General features: G+C 43.7%; 1 protein-coding gene across 2 annotated transcripts; it reads right to left on the bottom strand.

Moving 5' to 3' along the window:
- Positions 1-422: 422 nt before the first annotated feature.
- Positions 423-23,102, bottom strand: TMEM169 (transmembrane protein 169). Of its 2 annotated transcripts, none has more exons than XM_004762706.2 (3): positions 22,994-23,102; positions 5,707-6,074; positions 423-3,031 (listed from the first exon to the last, which is right to left on the bottom strand). In XM_004762706.2, the coding sequence occupies exons 2-3, from the start codon at positions 5,978-5,980 to the stop codon at positions 2,409-2,411; spliced, it is 897 nt and encodes a 298-aa protein (XP_004762763.1). In that variant the 5' UTR covers positions 5,981-6,074; positions 22,994-23,102; the 3' UTR covers positions 423-2,408. The 2 variants fall into 2 exon arrangements, with proteins under 2 accessions (XP_004762763.1, XP_004762765.1); XM_004762708.2 differs by having other exon boundaries at positions 22,998-23,095.
- Between the last annotated feature and the right edge of the window lie 48 nt (positions 23,103-23,150).

The raw sequence follows: 23,150 nt of genomic DNA, 5'->3' as shown, positions 1-23,150 counted from the left end.
AATGATTTAAGCTTCCTCCACTAGGTTTTGAGTCTAACTAGTCTGAGAGCCATGTCCACTTCATCTCAGTATCCCTTGGCCCCACCCTCAACCCATCCTCCTCCATTTCCACCACAGCCACCATACCCTAGTCCTAATCGTGATTATTTTTGGCCTTGGCCATTGGTTTCCCTAATCCCAGAAAAATCTGACAAATGCAGTTGCAATTTCCTAATGTAGGCTTAGGTAAATATGTGATCTGCGGAAAACAGTCCACCTAAATGGACTCACCATAAATGAGTGGTATGTGGGAAAAGTCAAAACATAAGGATCCATATTAAGATCATTATACATACATAGAACAGCAATCATGCTCACCCTTTCTCTGCAAACAGTAGCATTCAAAGCAATTTTGGAGAAATTCAAAGACCATCTGAACAAAATTAATTTGATTTTATTTTTATTTTCTTTGTTATCATTTCAGTTGTTTACATTTCTGCAAAAGCACCAGAGAGCACCAAGGTTACTTTCAAAACAGCTGGGCAGAGTTTTGTTTTGTGTGAAACTAATAATAGTTTTTGTTGTTGCTATTTTTAAAGGGGGTTCTTCTGAAAAGGGTGTTCCCCATACTTCAGGCCAATGTCCGTGGCCTTCTGTGGGAGAGCGGTACTGACCTGTCTGGTTTGATTGACAGCCATTCTGAATGTAGCTTCTTCCTGAGACAGGAACAAGAAATGGGCACCAGCTGTTCTTGTGAGGACCCAAACCTCCAAAATCTGCTTGATCTCTTGGGATTCGATTTTTTTGACATTAGAAAGACACCCTCAGGAATAATTTTAAACAGAAAAAAAATAAGTTCAGATTCTATTCATCTAGATTCATCTGGTGTTCACCCCGCAGGGGCCAGGAAGACATGCTTTCATAGCACAGTGAAGATACTGTTGGTTAAACTCCAATAAGGTCCGACTGAGTGAGGCTGTGAGGTCTTGCCAAACAACAGAAACCTAACCCTGTCTTCTCCATGCTTAGGGCTACTGATCCTTGTTGGGGGAAGTTTGCAAATCCTCCCTACACAGTCTTTAATATATAGATTAAATTAAACATCATAACCCAGTCCTGCCTTCACTACCAGGAAAAAAGTTGTGCTACTATTGTATTCAACTCTCCATTCTTCCTTTCCAAAAACCCTGAAACCACATGACATTACAGACTAATTGCAAAGTACATGAGATGCTAATTATCTACTGATAGCATATACATAGTATATGTAACTAGTATCTATGTAGAAAATCTCTGTGTAACATTCAGCCCTAAATAAATAAATAAATAAATAAATAAAACAAAATAGCAGTTTGGGATCTGAATATATTTAAATAATTACCGTGAGGCAGAGATTCTTTTATGCCTACCAAAATTGCCATGTTTCTCTTTTTGCTTAAATTAGCAGAACCCAAATATTTAACCTGAACTATAGCTGCCTAATCAAAAAACTATATTTCCCAGCCTCTTTTGCTTGCAAGGTCATGTGACTAAGGCCTAGCCAATGAAATACAGGAAGTGTTGAGCTTGAGCGAGACTTCTGGGAAGTCTCCTTAAACAGGGAGAATATACATGTCTTTGCTCCTTCCTCTATTCTGCAAGAACCATGGATGTGAGGGCTAGAGATGTGGTCACCACTGAGGTTTTGAGGACAAGGCTGACGAGGGCTATATCCTAATGGTAGGGGAAGAAAGCCTAGGGTTTGGATGACTTCATCAGGTCCCCTGATGATCAACCTTCAGGTTTCTTCTATATAAGAAAGAAAGAAACTTCTACTTTGTTTAAACCACTTATATTTTAGGATTTGAATTCTATGCCATTAAACCAAAATCTAAGTGATACACTCAAATCTTTACATTCTGCTGCACTATGGTAGCCCAGCTTCCTAAGCATTTCTCTCCTACCTACATATTATCTTTTTGGTGAGCTTGGTCTCCTTGGTCTCCTCTTTACATTCTGCTGCACTATGGTAGCCCAGCTTCCTAAGCGTTTCTCTCCTACCTACATATTATCTTTTTGGTGAGCTTGGTCTCCTTTGGGCCTCATTTTTCTCCCTGTCACATTTAGTCACATCCTTCCTTGGGTTCCAGTCACCAGTAACATCTTCAAGCTCCTGAGCATAACACACAACTGTACTCCCTGTCCCAGATAAATGGTCATTTTAGGACATGGAATGAAAAGAATTCGTCTGTGGATAGACTGCTTTGGCACAAATTGCTTTTTTGTTCCTTGCCCTCCTGGAACCACCAAGATGGTAGAACAGAACAGTGTGTGCTAGAATTTTCCGGGACTGAGAGGGGAAAGGGTTTAATTTAAAGAAAGAATCTCCTGGAATTGGGAGACAATATATAGGCTACTAGGACCAGAGAAGGATGGAAGTTATTGGAAGTTTAGACAGTGGAAGTTTCTACTTCCTGGGTGGGGTCCTTGTTGGAGAGATTGCCTGAGATATTGTCAGAGTCAAGCAACTCTACAATGCTGTAGGGGGAACAGTCCTCCAGACCTAGCTTGCTGCACAGCCAGCCACAGAAGCCTTTCTCCATGTCCCGAGCAGCTTGCCACCATGCTCCCCAGGACCATGAGAGCTGGACCACAGCAGCATAGAGGCCCAGGGAAGAGGCCATGGCCATGATGAGCACTGGATAGAAGAGAATGAGGCAGGGGCAACATGAGATCTTGTGCCAGAAGGTCCTCTCCTCATTGTACACAAGGAAGATGTTGTACCAGGTGATCGTGCCATAGTAGAAAGAGACAACAAAAGAGAGGATAAAGACCACAGGCAGACAGACCAGTGTCCAGAGGACCACATGGGGCCCACGATCCGCTCCCATTTGGCAGGCCTTTCTGTCTTCAGGTGTTATCTCCCTTGATGACCCTTTAGGCTTCGTCAATTCTTGCAGCTCCTTCTCTGTTAGTGTGACATGGATGTCCACCATCTGGCCCTTTTTCTTTCCTCGTGTGATGGTGCCAGTTAACGTGACATAGCGGCTGTCCAAGGGCATGTTCCACATCCCTGCAGGGCATCAAGGATGTGACGTTAAGGTCAGAAGAGTGGACATTTAATCACAGGGTCATCATCTGAGCTGGAGGCTGAATACCACAGTTCCTGTTTTTATAGCACCTGGCACAGTCCTGGAGTCAGTGATTATGGGAAGATGAAGTGGGTGGACCTCCCTCCCTCCCTGATGTTATGACTCCCTCAGGGGACTCTTATTCCACACACGTGGGCTCTGAAGAAACTGTGAAGCAGGTTGACTTGCTTTTCAAGTTCTCTCTCCACTTTGCTGGTCCTCAGTCTTGGCACGATCTCTATAATATGGAGGGGTATGAGGAACTTTGCCATAGACACCAGTTCATAACGACCTTTTTCTAGTGTATAAGTGCGTGAGTATCACTGATGTGTATGAAGATTGTGCTGCAAATGTGTCCTACCGATGGGCAGTGCACTCCCCTTCCCTGCTCATCTCTGTCTCTATGCTTCCTTGAGACGAGGCTTCCTCACATGCCTATGGTCATCTCAGCCCTCATGTCCAAGCTCTGGACACACACACCACACGTATCACACATGTACACTGTCCTCATACACATACCCACACATTACCACCACCACCACCAATCTGCCGTCCTTTAGTCATCCGGAAGTGACACCAGAGCTACTGAAACACAGAAGTCTGTGGCCCCTTGGTATGTGAAATATAGTCTACAAGGGGAGGTTGGGCGGGGTGGGAGGGGCGTAGTAGGCTACTGGAGTAGACTCCAGTAGGCTGGAGTCTTTCTTCCATGGCTGGAAGAAGTAGGAAGGTTGTACTGTTCACCCAAAACCTAATGATCTCAAAACCTCCCTCATCTCACTAAACAGTAAATGACACCACCACATCCTTCTCTGTTGCTCCTGTCAAAACTCTAGGAATCATTGCGGACTCCTCTCTTTCTCTCACTCCCTACCTCTGATCCATCAGCAAGTTCCAAATCAGACCCAGAATCCAGCCTGTCAGGGCACCTGGGAGGGCTCAGTCAGGTTAAGCATCTGCCTTCAGCTCAGGTCATGGGATCAAGTCCCCCATCAGGGACCGTGCTTCTCCCTCTGTCTGCTGCTCCCCCTGCTTGTGTGTACTCTCTCTCTCTCTCTCTCTGCCAATACAAAAAATATTTTTAAAAAAAGAATCCAGCCTATTTTCCCTAGCTAGCTTTCCTGAGGTCACCCTGGTCCAGGCTTCTACATTAGTGCTATTGTGGCCTCAGGGTTGGGACAGTCTCTTATCAGCTTCTACTCTTGTCCCTTAGAATCCACTCTTTATAAAAAGCCAGAAAGATGGTTTAGAAATAGAGGCTATCTCTCCTTTGCATAAAAGTCCTCCAATGACTTCCATTTGCACTTTAATCAAATCCCAAACTCCTTACTATGACTTGCAAGGCCCAGCATGAACCTCTCCACCACGGCTGCTCGTCTTCCCTGAGAACAGGGGAGTAGGCCAGTGGTGCTTCCATCTTAGGATCTTGGCCTCATTTCATAGTCGGCTCCTTCATTTCGTTCAGATCAGCTCAAGGGCCACTTTCCAGAGATCCTCACATGGCCAGGCGATCTCCTTCCCCACGCCCTCCACTGATCATTTTGCATCACTGTGGTTTACGGTCTTTGCAACTCATACCACTCCCTGAAATTAACTTTGAATGACTGCCTTGTTCACTGTCGGTCTTCCCTTCACTAGAAGGCAAACTGCACAAGAGCAGAGATGTTGCTGGTCTTTTCTACAGTGGGCTTATGTCTTAGAGAACAATCCTGCTACACAATCGATCTACCTTACCCGTCTATTGCTGCATGGTGATGCTTAGTCCGGACACTCCACAGCTCCGTTAGCAGCAACAGGTATTTTCACACATGCATCCTTATGCCCATGGGCCTAAGTTTCATGGGATACTGAGAATTTCTAGAATGTAAGACATGCAATCTGAATTTAATAATTATTAATAAATGTCCCTACGAAGTGGGTAAAACAGAATTCCATTTCCACTGGAGGTACATTGACAGCACAACTATTTTCTCACATTGATGTGATCCTAGTGTACCCAATTTTTGGCCAACCTACACGTAAAGGAATATTACCACTCACTGCTATTGTAATTCGAAGGTTCCTGATTATTATAAAAGTCAACTATTTGCTTCTTTATCTTACATGTATTAAGTAATTAGCATAGTCTTAAAAAAATAAATAATTAGCATAGTCTGCTTGTATTATTAATTTTTGTGTATAAATCGGTCTCTTCGCTTACACTAGGAGTTCAGAAAGGACAGAGATGATCTCTGCATCACTGCGAAGAGAACAAAGTCAATGTTTAATAAATACTGCTGATCTGTAGAATGAAGACTGTGATATCGCCAAAAGAAAGGTATCAATAGGGGCGCCTGGGTGGCTCAGTGGGTTAAAGCCTCTGCCTTCGGCTCAGGTCATGATCCCGGGCTCCTGGGATCAAGCCCCACATCGGGCTCTCTGCTCAGTGGGGAGCCTGCTTCCTCCTCTCTCTCTGCCTACTTGTGATCTCTGTCTGTAAAATAAATAAATAAAATCTTTAAAAAAAAAAAAAAAGAAAGGTGTCAATAAGTCAAAGTAGGTCAGTGAGCCAATCCCTGTCTTCTGGAGAATCCTCATTCCTTCCTGTGGCTTTAGGTAAGTGGCCCCAGAGACTCACCTTCATCTGCAGGATAATCTAGGAAATCATCTCCCTCCTCTTCTTTAGGCCGGTCTCCACTTTCTGATTCCCCAGGCCCCTCATCTAGTTTCTCATTTTCTGACCGGTAGATGATGATAGATTCAGGGCGGGACTCTTTCCTCTTCTTTTTCCTGCGACCCATTGTGGATTCCCCATCCAGGGCCAAGGCAGCAGCCACAGCCTTCCTCAAAGAGCCCTGGTGGTGAGGGCTTGGGAGCTGGCCCTCGCCTTCTACAGGTGCCAGCTCATCCATGCTGCTTCTCTTGTCTAGTTATTCCTTGTGAAGAGTCTGACTTCCTTGAGCAAACTCACGATCCGCACAGCACAGAGCTTCTTCCTGGATGGGGCTAAGCAAAGATGTTCCGTCAGTGCGTTTCACAGGAAAGATAGGCAAGCAAAGCCATCAATAGGAAGGAAATAGGATGAGATGGAAAGGGGTCTGGGAGATGATTCTCGACTTGCCCGAAAGCTTCTCCTCGCTTTCCTTCTCACATCACTGTATTTGGGGAATGCTGCAGAAATACTCTTACAAGATTGGATTGTCGTGAATAAAATTTTATTTGTATTGTAATAATATTTGTGTAATTTATGCAAACTTATAAATTATGCAAAACCCATCAGTTCAGCTGGGAGATGTTGAGTATGAGAAAGTTGGGTGAGAAAGCCTTATAGATAAATGGGATTTAAGAACTACTCTAGCTCCCACCAAACATGACAATTTGGATGGCTGGGGCCAGTAATCCAGTCATCTGGCTGTTGAGTCCTGCAACCATACTCAAAAGGATGAATGGAACTTTTAGAAAACTCCCCAAAGATGGCACAATGTCACCAATCACGTCTACCATGGTATTCTATGAAGAGCACATGCCTCTTGGCTTCTTGTTAGCCCAAGATCCCAGAAAATTCCTGGGTTCTCTCCTATCACATGTGGGGAGACCAGTGGAGAGGATGCATAGTTGCCCACTCTTAAGATTCTCTCTCCTTTCTGTTCTCCAGGTAAAAAGAGGTGGGGAGAGAGGAGAATCTATGTAACATCCTTTAAAGACACTGACTGGCCCGTGATTTGGGTGCATTGAACCATTGAGAAGACAGAAATGCTTTCAGTGCTGCTACCAAGCAGGGAGAAATTAGCAAATACCCAGTTAGTCAAATTCAGGCAGCTAGTTGCTCAGATGGTCTTTTTTTAAAGTAATCTCTACCATACAACATGGGACTCAAACTCACAACTCACAACCCTGAGATCAAGAGTCTCATGTTCCACCAACTGAGTCAGCTAGGTGCCCCACTCATAAGCTTGCTAGCTATTTATTTATTTATTTATTTATTTTTAAAAGATTTTATTTATTTATTTGACAGACAGATCACAAGTAGGCAGAGAGGCAGGCAGAGAGAGAGAGAGAGAGCGAGGGAAGCAGGTTCCCTGCCGAGCAGAGAGACCGATGTGGGGCTCGATCCCAGGATCCTGAGATCATGACCCGAGCCGAAGGCAGAGGCTCAACCCACTGAGCCACCCAGGTGCCTCTCATATGCTTTTTAAAACAACAACAGCAAACAAGAACAAAAACTAAAACTCAGAAGCATGTTATTATGGACAGTTTCAAACATACTAAATGGAGGACCTTATTATTATGGAAAGAGGCATCTGTACAAAAGACAGAGAACAACCTTAAGGACCCCTCATTGTCCCTATGATGATAGCTTCAATAATAATCAAAATATTCATAGCCAACTTATTTAAAGGCAAACCTCAGACACCATTTCATCTATTTCAGTTTGTTTCTCTCCCATATAAAGAATCTTTGGGAAAAAAAAAAGATACCCACAATATCATCATACCTCATTGTTTTTAAAACAATTCTTTAATATCATCCGATATCCAGTCAGTTCAAATCTCCCTGTTTGTTTAACAGTTTAAAGTCTATTTTCTGGAATTGGGATCCCAATAAGGTCTATGCAATGCACACAGATCTTATGCCTGTTTGTGTGTGGCAGTGCCATCCAGTAGAATTCCTGCATTACACCTCGAATGATGCTAGTGCAACTGAGGAAATGCTTTTTTTTTTTTTTTAATGAATTCTAACCAATTTAAAAATAGCCACATGTGGCTAGGGACTACACTATCAGACTGGTCCATATGTTTGTCCTCCAATTACTTTCCTTCCAATTTCTTTGTGGAAAAAAAGCAGGTTATTTTCCTTGCAGATTCTCCCAGCCTAGGTTTTGCCGACTGCATTCCCACACGGTGTTCTGAACCACACGTACTTCCTGTACACTGGTAGCTAACTAGGCTCGATCGGATTCAGGTTGGAATGTTTTGGGTTGGTTGTTTTGGCTAGACAGTGTTATAGAGGGCATTTTGTACTTCCATCTGGAGACACCTAATGGCATTTTGGCCATTTTTAAAAATGAAATTAGTAGCCATTGATAATCATTGTCTAGACCCACTAATTCACTATGAGTTGCAAAATGGTGATATTCCACTGGATATCAGGCACTGTGAACAAACTCAGTTTTAAACTTGGTAGAGGAGACAAGCAGCCCTGTTATCATCCATTATTATTACAAATTATACTGGGAAAATATCTTTCTGTCATGACTATAGTGATAGCTTCTATTAATATGAAAAATTTCTGAACTACTTACCTCATAAATTCCCCATTCACAAATAACTGTATTTACAATGAAGAGTTGCTAGATTCTACTACAATCCTTCCACCCCAGGATCCTGGAGACAGGCTACTCTCCAGTAACTCCAGGTTGCCTTATTCTCAACTTCCAATTCCTCATTTTGTCCCAGTGGTCTCTGAGTATTTCCTTCCTTTCAATCCCACTTGCGTACCCTTTGATTTCTCTTTATCCCCAACAGTGAGGCTTCTTCTCTCATTTGTCTGAAGTGGTCCTAATGTCCAGTGGGCTGGCCCAAACAGGGGAGCAAAAATAAACAAACAACAAATTGAACTAGGCTCTAAATGCCACTCAATTCAAAGCAAATCTCATGTCTTAAGATTATCCATCTTTGACATTATCATGTGACAGGGCCAACTCTATATCATAATTCTTCAAATGCCAAAACACACTCTTTTCCCCTCATCTCAATGCATCTTAAGACCAATGGACTGACTTCTTACCCCAAAGCCTGAGCTACCTTCTGGGCAAGTATCTCTGCCTGATTACCCTTTGTCCAAGTTCTTGTCTTCTACAGTTTATTTTCTTATATATCTCTCCACTGGATTGCAGGCACTTAAATTCCACCACCTTTGTGTCCTGGGCACATAGCCCAGACTGGAATAGAGAGATTTTGACTGACAGAAGTGAAATGTTCCCAGGTAGAATGGGAGGGTTATAGGAAGTCCTCAAGCCTGTCTTTGCCTGGGGTGGGCTAGGCTGTTTGAACAGAAGGCGCATCTTCACCATCTTAGGCAAGGAACTTGCCTATGACATGTTTCAGAACACAAAAATCCAGAGCACAAAGTCTTCCCAAGATAAATTGATTCAGAACACAATGAACCCACCTATTAGAAAGATTAAAGCTCAGGTCATGATCCCAGAATCCCGGGATCGAGTCCCACATCGGGCTCCCAGCTCCATGGGGAATCTGCTTCTCCCTCTGACCTTCTCCCCTCTCATGATCTCTCTCACTCTCTCTCTCAAATAAATAAATAAAATCTTAAAAAAAAAAAAGATTAAAGCACCTAAGGGAAGTCAGAATTTGGAACTCAGTGATAAGAATGTTGAATTTGATTTAACACATGCTTGCCTTACTGGTGTCAAGAAGCGCAAACAGTGCTCCCCTACCAAAGGATCCCCAGGGCAGAACGGACAGCCAGTGAAAACGGACTGGAAGAAGAGGCTATGTGTGCATCTCCCTAAGGTTAGAGGTTTATTGTTAAGAATGTGCGTGAATTTTGAAATTCTTTCTAAGATTCTGTATTTAATATAAAAATGTTTTCCCTGGTATAAATCCTCTAGTAAAACTGATGCTTGGTAAGTCATACCAAGGTAATTCTATGATGCGGGTGACCTCTGAACGCACCACTTTATATCTACTGTAAGAGTACAAATACCAGAGCTTGAGAGTGTGAAAATAAAGAAATTTCACTTAAAATAGACTCAGGAAGGCCTGGCAGGGGAACTCTGATTCACATACCACTCCTTGCAGCCTGCACAACCAGCAGAAAGAGAAAGTTAAGAATTATCTTGACAATTGTTTTTTTTTTTTTTAAGTCTTATGTGTTTAAGTAATCTCTACATTCAACGTGGGACTCAAACTTACAGCCCTGAGATCAAGAGTCTCATGTTCCACCATTCCATTATCTGCTTTCAAGAAAAGGAAGATTCCTCCCTGCCTCAGCAATAAGGCACTAACCACTACTTGCAGCCAAAGTGAAACGACCACAGCCTTGATCTCTCTGGTCTTCAGTGAACTTGTGTCCAAAACAACTCTCTCCAATTTCCTCTCAAAACTTAATAAAATCTGATCTTACCTTTGTCTCTTTGGACTTATCTATGGTTCATCACGCATTCATGGAATAATAATCACTCGTTATGGGCTTGTGCAAACCGAATAATGTGTGGTGTTCTAAGTCTTCTGTTTGGTTGGCCACGAACCAAAACAAACAGGGACAGACTGGTGTTAGGTAAAAGGAAGAATTTCTAGATCCCCAGGACAGAATAATAAAACAAGAGTCAAGAGAAGCATTTGTGTCTCCTGTAAAAACAAATGTGACTATCTGGTGAGCTGATGAGGTGTGGGAGGAACAATCTGATCTGTAAGCAAGGAGGGCGATGACCCTTGGAGACCCCATTCAAATCCTTTAGAGGAAGTAGGAAATAATAAAAAGAACTGGTGAGCTCCTGGTAATTCACCTTAAGGATCTGTTCCCTGACTCCGGTACAGCTAATTTTACACAGGTACTCAGTCAGTGTGTACTAGCAAAACATGTAACTGCCTCTGACTCACCTCAAAACATGATCTGAAGGGCTCCTGGCTGGCTCAGAGCCCCACGTTGGGTGTAGAGCTTACTTACAAAACAAAAACCAAATAACAACAACAACAACAAACTCCATGATTTGAGAGTACAAAATGGCCCAACAAACTTTAAGATGGTTTGTTTGGTAGTTATGATAAAAGATAGCCCTCAGAAATGGTTTTAAACCTGTCCATTGATCAACAACTTCCCTCAGTGGAGATGTTTTTGGAAACCAGCCCATCAGAGTCCATCCCTCATTTCTAGAAGTCAATCAGGTCAGTAAATTTACCTGTCAGAAGCCAGGGGCTTCCACGGATGAATTGACTTTCAAAAGTTTATTCAAACAGACAGTTGTTGGTCAAACAGGTTTAAAATTACTCCTGGTGACTACCTGTTATGGCTAGAGAAAGTACTTTTTTGTTCTATTTGCCGTGAGGATGAAACGAGATCAGGTATGTTTTAGAACAAGGCATATTCGTTATTTATTGTCCTGTAACAAATTACCACAAGCTTCGAGGTCTAAAAAAAGAACTACATATTCTCCTATACAGTACTCTGTGCCAGTCATCTCCAAGTGTCTCAGCTGGGCGAGGAGTCGTCTTCTCAGTCTGCTTCCCACCTACAGAATTTGGGGGTCCAAAGGCCTTTTTGCTTTTGGACAGTCTCTGAATTCCTTAGGTATTCTGTCAATACAATTCTCTTAAAACTTTGTGGCTCTCCTGTGAATAGTTTTTCTGGATCAGAAATGTGAGAGTATCTTAGTTGGATGATTCTGTCTCAAGGTCTCTGAAGATGGCAGGGCAGCCCTCATCTGAAGGCTTGGATGGCATCAGAGGATCTGGTTCCAAGATAGCACACTTGCATGGTGCTGACTCAGTTCCTCCCTATATGGGCCTCTCCATGGGCTGTTTGAGAATTCTCACGACAGTGCCTGGTTTCCTTCAGAGTGATCTGGGAGCAGATATTCTTCTTGACCACTCCAACTTTTTTTTTTTTTTTAAGTTTGTTTGTTTATTCATTTATTTATTTTTTGAGTAATCTCTATACCCAATGTGGGGCTCAAACTCACAACCCCAGGATCAAGAGTCACATGCTCTTCTGACTGAAGCAGCCAGGTGTCCCTCAACTGTACTCTTGATCCTCTTATCTTCCTCATCCTTGACTTCCTTCCATTCTCTAATAGCTCAACTTCTCCCCTTTGCGGATTCATTTTTGCCTGTAAATAAACCCAGAAGTCCCTATGTGGAAAAACCAGCTTTACCTTGCCACTTACTTAATGCAATGTCCTGTTTCTTTGTTTCATAACTATGCTTCTCTGTCAAATAGTCCATTGCCATTATCAGTTCATCCTCTCAATGTCCTGTTCTCTTTACCATCTTTTCCTCCCTTCTCCCAAACCCCTTTCTAACACACACACACACACTCCCCAAATGCACACAAGTAAGTCATGTGCAAAGATAAGGAATAGGTCGGGAAATGAACATTTACTTAGCCTTATGTGCCAGGCTGTAAGCTCAATTTTTAATGCATGTTACATAATTTGCACATCTCAACAAGCTCACTGTTACGTAAAGTGAGAGAACCTGGTTTTAAGCCTAAATTGTATAACTTCAAAAGCCCAGAATTTTCCCACCAAGATTAAGAAGTCAAGTGTTCGTGGTGGCTGCAGTTGACAGTTGATGGGTTTTTGTTTTGTGTGGGTTTGTGTGTGTGTGTGTGTGTGTGTGTGTGTGTGCGGTTTGGGGTTTTTTTGTTGTTATTGTTTGTTTGGTGTTGGTTTTTGCTATCTCGGCCTCATTCCACTTTCCTTTGGTGATAGACCCACTCTTTCCTATGTTGAATACAGCCTTAAAAGTCACCAGAGTGGCCCCAGTGATGATTTTTCCATCCTTGTCCTCCCTGCCCATACCACAGCCCCAATGCTGCTTAATTCCAGGTCTTTCTTGAACCTTTCTTTACCTTCTTTGACTTCCTGTCTTCAATCTCTTGCTCCCTCTCAAATTCTTCTTTGGCCTCATTTACTCCCTTATCTATCTCCTCCACCCACAATGGCCAGCCCTTTGAGACTCCATTCTCAACCCACGGCCCTCTATTCTCAACAGTATATTCTTCTCCTGTTGAACTATGCAGCCTTCCTGCCTACCTCTGCAGGACACCTCTATGCCAAGAATGCCCAAATATGGATGTCAAGAATTAATGTATCCTCCAGATGGATTTCCAGCAGCCTAGTGGATATTCTCTACTTAAATATCTCATCAGGGGCACCTGGGTGGCTCAGTGGGTTAAGCCTCTGCCTTCAGCTCAGGTCATGATCCCAGGGTCGTAGGATCGAGCCCCACATCGGGCACTCTGCGAAGCAGGGAGCCTGCCTTGCCCCTGCCGCCCCCCGCCTGCCTCTCTGCCTACTTGTGATCTTTGTCTGTCAAATAAGTAAATAAAATCTTAAAAAAAAAAAAACAACCCTCATCATTTCTAGCTATGCATGTTTAAACCAAACTCATCTCTTTATTTCTTAGTGTTACGAAGAGGACAGGTAAAGGGGGAAGGGAAAGGAGAATGGGAAGGGGAAGGAAAAAGCCTACACCATTTATGTTGTGCCTATTCTCATAAAAGAACATTTGCTTACTGTATCATCTGTTAGTCTCTGTGTTACTTGCTTCTATATGGTTTTCCCATTTCATTACATTCTAATACTTTTTTGGACAATACTATGTGCCAGATATTGTACAATTGTCCTAGGCACAATAATCCTAAGAAACAAATACTATTTTACAAATGAGGACATTTGGACTTAAAATTAGTAAGAACTAATACTTATTGGATATTTACTACGTGTCAGGTGCTGTTCTGCTGTTCTAAGTGCTTTACAATAATCATATTACTTAATTGCCTCAGCAAACCAATGAAGTAGGCACTATTTTATTCCCATTTAGAGAAGCAATTTGCTCCAAGTTACGTGGTAGTGGGGCTGGGACTTACAGCCAGGTTTGCTCATTTAAAGCCTATATTCTATTCATGGGGGGCCATGCTGTCTGCCAGCATTTACCCAAGATTCTATACTTAAACCCTTAGAATTGTCTTGGATGAATCCATTTCCCATGTTAGAGATGGATTCCTATGTCTCCAATAGTAATCACTCTCTGCCACTCATTCCTATGAAGTTTCTTTGATAATGTCTTCACTTGAATGTTTACTACCTCCATATACCTCTAATACTACTTCTTCCAAGCTGGTCTCTCACCTTCCATTTCAGAATTCTTCCTCAACCATGTTAAATGGTGATTAACAAAAATACATCATTTTTATGTTGTCCAGTAATCATCACCATCTTGCCATGACTAACTAAACTATACCTAAAGGGTCTGTCTGGAGTTTGAGGCTCTCCCCATTCATGGCCCATGCTAGGCTTCAGTAGCAAACTTTCCCCTTCTGCACAACATGACTAGTCAACACATGTACTTATGTTAGTTCCATCACCATCTTCACTCTTCTCAAGCTGTTTCAAGCCTGGCTCAAGACAGACTCACTCACTCATGTCCCCCTACTCCAGCCCACCCATCTGTCCCCACCCCAGTCCTACTGTTGCAGAAGAGTGGGGAGAATGGAATGAGTGTTCAAGTATAAAATAGCTATGATGGATGGATACTTCAAAAATGCTAGTTTCCAATCCCTTTCTTTTGCCTTCTTCTACTCTGTATTTTAGTAGCATTTGTCCTCTGTGCTATGCTCTCTCAGTGCTTAATTCTGCAACATTTCATATCATCTGGCATTGAGTATGAATGGCTTCATTATTTTTCATTCATCTTCCCAAGGAGATTATACAATTTTAGAAATCAAGACCTTTCTTATACTTCTTCACCTCCAATGGGAAGATCCTATGGTTAGACATATAGCAGACACTCAATATGTCCTTGTTGACCCAATAGGGCAGAGGGGAAGGGAAAGTGCCAATCAGACACAGGATATAAATGGTAGTGCCTGGAGGGTTCAGTCCATTTAGGATCTCACTCTCGATTTCAGCTCAGGTCATGATCTCAGGGTCATGAGATCGAGCTGCTGTTGGGTCTCCTGGCTCAGCGTGGAGTCTGTTTCTTCCTCTCCCTCTGCTTCTCCCCCTGCTCATGCTCTCTCTCTCTCTCAAATGAATAAATAAAATCTTAAAAAAAAAAAAGAAATAGGATATAACTGTTAAGAAAGGAAGGCTTAATTATCTTCCCCATTTTTGTACACTTTATTATGCTGTTAATATCCGATCTGAGAAGCAGGTTCTGACCATTTCTCCTTCCTTTTAGAGTCCATAAAAGAAAGAGTAAAACAAATTCCCCAGTTTCCAAGGCTTTGATCAATAGAATTAAGAGAGGAGACAGGACTTTGCTCTTTTCTCTGGAAGTTAGGCCTCGCCCATCCCTCACTTCTACTGCAGTCTGAAGATTATTAATAAATGTGATACAGCAGAACAGTAACTTCAATCAAACACTAACTCTAAATTCTTGGTCATCCTAGGGGAAAAATAGATTTTAAAGAACAAGTTTAGATTCTCATGCATTAAATAACTGGTTTTAAGCTACTCTTGAAGGAAATTCTGCAGATAATTTTTAATTCTTTCATCCACCACTTTTTCCCACCTCCATTGCTACCGTTCTTGTCTAAGAGGTCTTGCTTTGCTTTTCTTTCTTCCTTCCTTCCTTCCTTTCAAGATTTTATTTGTGTATTTGAGAGAGGGAGAGAGAGAGTACTCATGCCTGTGTGTGTGGAGCCTGATGCAGGGCTCAAGACAGGGCTGGATCCCAGGGCCCTGAGACCATAACCTCAGCTGAAACCAAGAGTAGATGCTTAACCAACTGAGCCACACAGACACTCCAAGGACACCCTTTCTTACGTGTGGTTCTAAAAACTGCTCCTTGTCTTCTGGCTTCTACTACTGTTGTCCTCCAATCAATTCTCCACTCAGCAGTAAGAAAGAAGTTTTTTTTTAAGATTTTATTCATTTATTTGACACACATACAGAGAGAGAGAGAGAGAGATCACAAGTAAGCAGAGCAGCAGGCAGAGAGAGAGTGGGGGAAGCAGGTGCCCCACCAAGCAGAGCGCCTGATGTAGGGCTCAATCCCAGGACCCTGAGTTCATAACCCGAGCCGAAGGCAGAGGTTCAACCCACTGAGCCACCCAGATGCCCCAGAAGGATCTTTTGAAAACATAAATAAACTCGTGCCACTTTCTGCTTTAAACCTCCAGTGACTTCTTACTGATACAAAACAAAATCTAAAGTTTTTCATGTGGTCTAAGGACCTACATACTGTGGCCCCTCTATCCTGCCATCCTATGTAATATACCACCTCCTTCACAAATACCTTCTATGCTACAATTGCACTGGCTGCCTACACATTCCTCAGGAGCACCCAATGTTTTACCACTTAAGGCCTTCAATACTGTCTGCCTTGCCTTGTTTCTGCTCCAATCTCGCCCTATCACATGGCGAGCACCTTGCTATTTCCCAAATCTCTGTTTACTTGTCAGCTCCTCCAAAGCTTTCCTGACACCAAGCCTAAAACGGGCTCCCTACCCTGCTTTTCATGATTCTTTATCACAGCAGCCTGTTTCCTGTATAAGACTTAACAACATCCATAATCAAGTTCTATTTCTTCTTTCTTTTAATTTAATTTAATTATTTGAGAGAGTGAGCACGAGCAGGGGGAAGAGCAGAAGGAGAGGAAGAAGCAGACTCCCTGCTGAGCAGGGAGCCCAACATGGGAGCTTGATCCTGGGACCCCGAGACCATGACCGAGCTGAAAGCAGATGCTTAACTGATGGAGCCATCCAGGTGCCCCAAGTTCTCTTATTTTGCTTGTTTATTTTCTATCTCCTCTACTAGACTAGAAGGTCTAGGAAATAGTTCCATGTAAGTAGGCCAACACATACATGTTTGTTCAATAAACAAATTTTAAGTGACTGAATTAATGATTTGGGCTGGGGGAGCAGTCTGAACTAGTAGTAATTAAAGATTAGTCTGATTTTTGTCAAAGACTGAGACTGAAGAAAGGTTTAATAAAAAGACATTAAGGGGCACCTGGCTGGCTCACAGGATGGAGCATGTGACTCTTGATCTCAGGGCTATAATTTCGAGCCCCACATTCAGTGTAGGGAATACTTAAAACTTTTTTTTTTCAATCTTAAAAAACAGAAAGGAATATTAAAAAGTTCCTTTATACTTAATAAACAATTATGGTATAATTTTATCTGTTTTCACCTCCAGTAATGGAGGGTTCTGCTGGTCACATGACTCTCCTCCTAAAGATAACATTTCCCAGCATCCCTTGCATCAGGTGTGATCGTATGACTAGTCTCTGGCCAAAAGCATGTGAGCAGCTGTGATGTGTGCAACTTCTCTGCTTGGCCCTCTCTTACCTCTTTTCACCTTCTTGAGACCTGGAATGTGAATCTGATGAGCCATCTTTCACCAGGCAGACAAAAGCAACCCAAAAGAGATGACAGTGGACTGACACAGAAAGAATAAAAGCCATTAGAACAGCCATAAACCCTCTTCCTCTGGATTGTAATATGAGAGAAAAATATTTATCTTGGGTTTTTGTTGTTGTTGTTGTTGCTGTTTTTAAAAGATTTATTTAGGGGCACCTGGGTGGCTCAGTGGGTTAAGCCTCTTCCTTTGGCTCAGGTCATGATTTCAGGGTCCTGGGATCAAGTCCCACACCAGGTTCTCTGCTCAGCAGGGAGCCTGCTTCCCCCTCTCTCTCTGCCTGCCTCTCTGCCTACTTGCAATCTTTCTCTATCAAATGAATAAGTAAAAATCTAAAAAAAATAAAGATTTATTTATTTTGGAGAGAGAGATGGCACAAGCAGGAGGGGCAGAAGGAGAGGGAGAGAGAATCTCAAGCTGACTCTACCCTGTGCCCAGAGCCTGATGTGGGACTTGATCTCACAACACTGAGATCATGACCTGGGGCAAAACTAAGAGTCAGTGGCTTAACTGACAGTACTACCCAGGCCCTACAATATTTATCTTCCTTTAATCCAGTATTATTTTGGTCTCTTAAGGCAGCCACACAGAAATCCTACCTAATATACTAGAATTGCCCCAAAAGTTGGTGGGTTCTAATTTGTCAGCCCTAATGCATAGGTAGATCCTGACACACATTTCAAAGTTAGAGCATAAAATGACATCATCCCTGATAATGGGTGGTTTAAGCAGTTTTTATTTTCCTGGGGGGGGGGGGGCGGATTCTAAAACTCAGCTGTCCAGTACAAAGGACATCACACTGATGTTCGCTCAGCACCCACACCCTCACCCATGAAACCCAATGGAGAGCTCAGTACAGTCTGTACTACCATGGCTAAATGTCAGCCTACATTCACATGTTGAAGTCATGTTTCATATGTTGAAATTCATAATTATTGAATTTGTATGTTGAAATGAAGATTTTATTTTGTGCTTGAAATGAAATGTTAAAATGAAAATTTTCATTTCAACAGATGAATTCATGTTTAAATTTGTATGTTGAAATATTCGTATGTTGAAATCTTAATCCCCAAGTGAGGGTATGAGAAGGCAGAGTCTTTGGGAGGTGATTAGGTTATGAGGGTGGAATCCTCACACACGAGATTAGTGTCCTCATAAAAGAGACCCCAGAGAACTCTCTTGCTCTTTTTGCCACGTAAAGAAACAGCAACAAAATGGTCATCTACGAATCAGGCTCTCACCAGACCCCGAATCTGCCGGTACCTTGATCTTGGACTTTCCAGCATTCAGTACTATGGAAAAAAATGTATGTTATTTAAGCTACCCAGTATGTGGTCTTTTCATTACAGCAGCCTGCACAGACTAAGACAGCTAGTATTCTCTACGTGTAAGGAGTTAGACAATAGTGTCCTAAAAGGAGTTTTATTAAAAGAAAATCAAGAGTTCCTAGGCATTCAGTAAAAACCCAAAGATTCACAACACCACAAAGTGAGCACACCTGTCCAGCTATGGGGCCTTTCTCAGGCTGAGTCATCACAAAAGTCTCAAGTCCTTGCTTTCTGCCCGCCAGTTCCCCTTCAGTCACTCAGTCACTAACTGCTGCCACCCTCCTGCCCCACCCCCCGCAACCCCTGCCAAAAACACACACCTCCACAGTGGTATTACACGGCTCCTTTAAGGACCTCTCACTATCATGCATGATATGGATAATTTCCCCGGAGTCTGCTCCCAATTCTCTGCTCCCAGGTGGTCATGGGAGCAAACGTGATCCAGTGCCTTCTCCAAACCCATCCAGATACCCAGCATAACTTGGGGGATTTGGTGGGTGGAGAAACCAGGAAGCTTTGAAGCCTCTGCCGAAGTGTGCATTGCAGGAAAGAAAACAACCTGCATGGATGAATTATGGCTGGAAAAAGCTAATAAAGGGCAAGGACACCCGGCTTACCTTCTGGATACAATAAGGAGTGTGTGGGCAGCAGGGGAGGGATGCTATGATAAACGTAAGACCACAGGTCTTTGCAGAAATGGGAAGTTGTTTCCCTCTCGTCCACCCACCAAGCCAACTGCTTTCACAGAGAAACACAGGCCCATTTGGCATAGGTTGTTTAAAATTTCCTGTTAAAGTTCTGGATTTTAATTGTTGTGATTAGTCCAAATTTAAATAAATTTCCATGTAGACAAACCACCAAAACAAAGCAAAATATGAATTGTCTGCTATTTTGCTACCTTTGGTTTACAAAGCTTCAAATCAAGGCACCCTGTGTCATTGATTTCAGAACAATCGGGGTTTTTGTTTGTTTGTTTTGTTTTTTATTTCCATACTCCCGCAGAGTTGTTTGGTCACATATGTGACCAGTTGTGACCCATATGGTCACATCTCCCTTTCCACGGAATCTGAATTGGGTCTGGAAGAGTAGAGTATGATCATTTTCAAGTTAACCTACTACTATTACTACAGTGAACTGTGCCTTGCTCCTGCCTTACTGCTCTTTCAGTTCTCATTTCTGTATCTGTCACCCAAAGAGCCACATATCCCCTGTCTGGGGTGGCCATACCCTTCCACTAGCACTGTGATTTACCACCACGAGATGCACTATGTCAGCTAGGAAATAAAATGCTTACCATTTTACCACCAAAAATCACCATTAGCTCCTCTCAGGAAGACAGTCTCATCAATGTAAAGGTAGAAAGGAATCTGGCTCAGAATGATGTCCATGATTGGAGCCATGTTGGATTAGCAACTTGAAACTTCTAACCTGGCCAGTGGCTGTTAGACTGTATCCTGTTCCTTCATGGTCCGGTGAGCAGTATCTCTCAGGTCACTGCCCAGTCTACCTGACCTGAAAGGCTCTCACACTGAAGGCTGGTTCATCATTTAGAAGCATCTGGCTTGTCTACAAAGGAAACAGCTCCCGGTAGCGAGGGTAGTGGGTTACGAGGAGCTCGAGCATCTTAGTATTGTTAAGAGCTATAAAATTGGATCTTCCTTGTCTGAGCTTTTGTTCGTTTATAGGGAAACAGGGGTGGCCCTATTCTCACTCCCATCGTATCTACATGCTAGAATGAAAACTCTACAAAGGCAAGGACAGGAGTCCCTGGGTGACTCAGTCAGTTCAGCTCCTGCCTTCAGCCCAGGTCATGATCCCATGCAGCCCCATGCACGCTCTTTCTCTCTTAAATAAATAAAATCTTCAAATAAAAAGAAAAAGGCAGGGACAGCTAACTGTACCATCCACTATACTGGAAACACTGACGCTTTGTTTCCTGTGAACTGTGAACTGTGAATTGGTTAAGAGTCTTGTTTATGTAAGCTGGTTCAGTTCTGGACTCTTACTTCAAGGTGAGGGCGTGGGATGGGGGTGACTAGATGCCTCACTGACATTCTTTTTTGCACCAAGAATCTGTGAGGCTGAGTGAGTGCTGAGAATCTCACAGGCCCCCGTCAGTTATAAGCCAGCAGCTGCTTTGAGGCATGAAGAGAATGAAGTTACCAGGCAGATGGGGTGGGGGAGGGGTGGGGAGATGGGTGAGCAGCAAGCACATCCCAGAAGACAAGGCAGTCACTGCTAATAGGGGATGGCACAGTGGGAATGTGGAAGGATCATGGCCCAGGAGATGCCTTCCCCCCGCACCCTCGGAGAGCAAAGGGGGCAGTGATGCAGAGCGTAGGACAGCTTTTGATTCAGCCAAAGGAACATCAGTGTAGCATGGCGTGGATGCCCTGTGAAGAGATGGCTCAAACCAGAACCAGAATTAAAATCTAGAAACAAGGAGGCTCTATTGCTGAACCTCCGGACCTTGTGGGGTTAGCAGTCTTTCAAACCCTGTCCTTGGTGAGAGACTGGGCAAAGAGCACATGCCTTTTCGTTTTAACAGATCTCTTAAAGAGACCTCAACATTTCTCTTAATCACAGACTCTCTGGACAGTGAAAAAGGGCCTTTCTGACTGCTCAGACTGCAACTTCCTTGCAGCCCTGGAACGGCTCCTTATCATCCTCAGCGGGTGACATTGGCTTAAAGCCAGCCCAGTCGCCTTTTCACTGGAGGACTTGGGAATCCCTCAGTCTCCTCAGTCGCCATACAAAGGCTGCAGTGGATGCAGGCCCACAGGGACCCACCCTGACAGAGCTATGTGAATCCACAGGTCCAAACCAGATCACCAATCACATTAAATTACACTTTTGATAAAAGAATCTTTAAAAGTAACAACGTACTCTTTGCTCTCAAGAAAGAAAGCAAGGAATTTTCTAGAACAATAAAGCCCTAGACCTGAGTCACTATTTCTCATCCTACTAAAAAACAAATACTTTGTCATTGAAATCAAAGCACTCTCTAGCAAATGGGAAGCAGAATGTGGAAGAGGTGTCTTCCTTCCTTTAATGAGTATAGATTGGAATTCGTCATCAACAAATGAGAAGGGCAAGTTTTCTTCCTTCCTTTTTTTTTTTTTTTAGAGAGAGAATAAAGTGCAAGAGGGTGGGGAGTGGGATGGGGCAGAGGGAGGGGGAGAAATCTCAAGCAGGCTCTGTGCTCACAACCCTGAGATCACGACCTGAGCTGAAAACAAGAGTCAGGTACTTAACTGACAGAGCCCCCAGGGGTCTGCCAGGGCAAGTATTTCTTAAAGGAGGTCCAAGGAGAGTAAGGTGATGGGAGATCAGAGAGGAAGGGATGTCTGATACCACTTTTTTTTCTTTTAGTGTTTCCTTTTTTAAAATAAACATATAATGTATTATTAGCCCCAGGGGTACAGGTCTGTGAATCGCCAGGTTTACAAACTTCACAGCGCTCACCATAGCACATACCCTCCCCAATGTCCATCACCACACCCCTCTCCCCCTCCCCCCTCCCCCCATGATTCCACTTTTAACAAGACCCATTTCTAATCTGCTTTGTGAATAACTAGCTGGGGGGTGGGCCCAACAAAAGGATGGCCTTTGTTTGCTTTTACATCATTTTAATACCTTGTAGGTGAAAATACAGAACTCTGACAGCACATGGAAATAGCGTGTTCCCTGAATTGTTAAGACCACAGCACCACACACATTCCCTAGATCTGCCAAATTCTTAGGCCAAGTCTCAGTAGGACAGTCCAGGCATAAGCTCTCTCTGGTGGGGGGACAGCGGGAAGCTAGATGAACAACGCGGAGGAGAATCTGAATAATAACCCTGGGCCACTGGATGTCAAACTGAGGATGAGAAATGGCACGCCCCTCCCCCCATCCTCCGAATGCTTGCTTCCCGGCTTGAGGAATGAACCCGATGATAGGATCTCACACACCTACATCAGAGTCCTTGCAGGAAGCACACACCCGTGGATTTGTCAGTTCTGCAGCCTGGCTGAAATGGATTAGATCTCGAATGGGGTAAAGGTTGCATCTTCCCTTCATTCCTGGGCGGGGGAAAGGGAGATGAGGTGGCGGTGGGCTCGAGTTTATTTTTAAGATCCTTTATTGTCTTGGTTCTGTGGATAACTACAAGGGCATCCCACTCCCCACCCCCACCCCCACCCCCAACTCAGCGCTCAGCGTCCCTTCCAGAGGGGGAAAGGATCTGGAGGCCAGATTTCTTCCCCCGCAGCTAAGCCTGCCCCTTTCCTTCCCAGCCAGAGGCACACAGCAACTGGAGCCGGAGCCTGCAGCCTCTCCTTCCCCAGGTGCCCTGGAGAATTCTATCTTAATTAACCAGGAGACCTAAAGCACCGAGGATTTTTGGAAATGAGGCACGCGCCCGCTTTTTGTCTGCTTCCCTTCCTCCGGTCCCCACGATGGCACCGAAATTTAAAAACAAAAGCCCAAACCCAACGAACAAGGGATCTCACCTACACATGCCGCGGACAAAGTCTGGCAGAGGACCCTGACCCGGTCCGGCAGCGCCGCGGGGGAGCAGCCGTCCGCTGGGATGATAGGGACCTGCCGCGGCGTGGGGTGGGGGGGGGGGGTGGTTGCGCGGGCGCCGGGGGCGGAGCGACGGGGCGG

Source organism: Mustela putorius, unplaced genomic scaffold (assembly GCF_011764305.1).
Source record: "Mustela putorius furo isolate JIRA1106 unplaced genomic scaffold, ASM1176430v1.1 tig00000275_pilon_pilon_pilon, whole genome shotgun sequence".
Lineage (NCBI taxonomy): Eukaryota > Metazoa > Chordata > Mammalia > Carnivora > Mustelidae > Mustela > Mustela putorius.
The sequence above is the reverse complement of the archived record's forward strand: the minus strand, read 5'-3'. Positions and strand labels throughout refer to the sequence as shown.

Excerpts from the sequence above, each read along its gene's own strand:
- TMEM169 (XM_004762706.2), bottom strand. The coding sequence starts at position 5,980 with ATGGATGAGCTGGCACCTGTAGAAGGCGAGGGCCAGCTCCCAAGCCCT. Across the intron at positions 3,032-5,706 it reads AGATTATCCTGCAGATGAAG|GGATGTGGAACATGCCCTTG; the intron begins GTGAGTCTCTGG and ends GATGCCCTGCAG.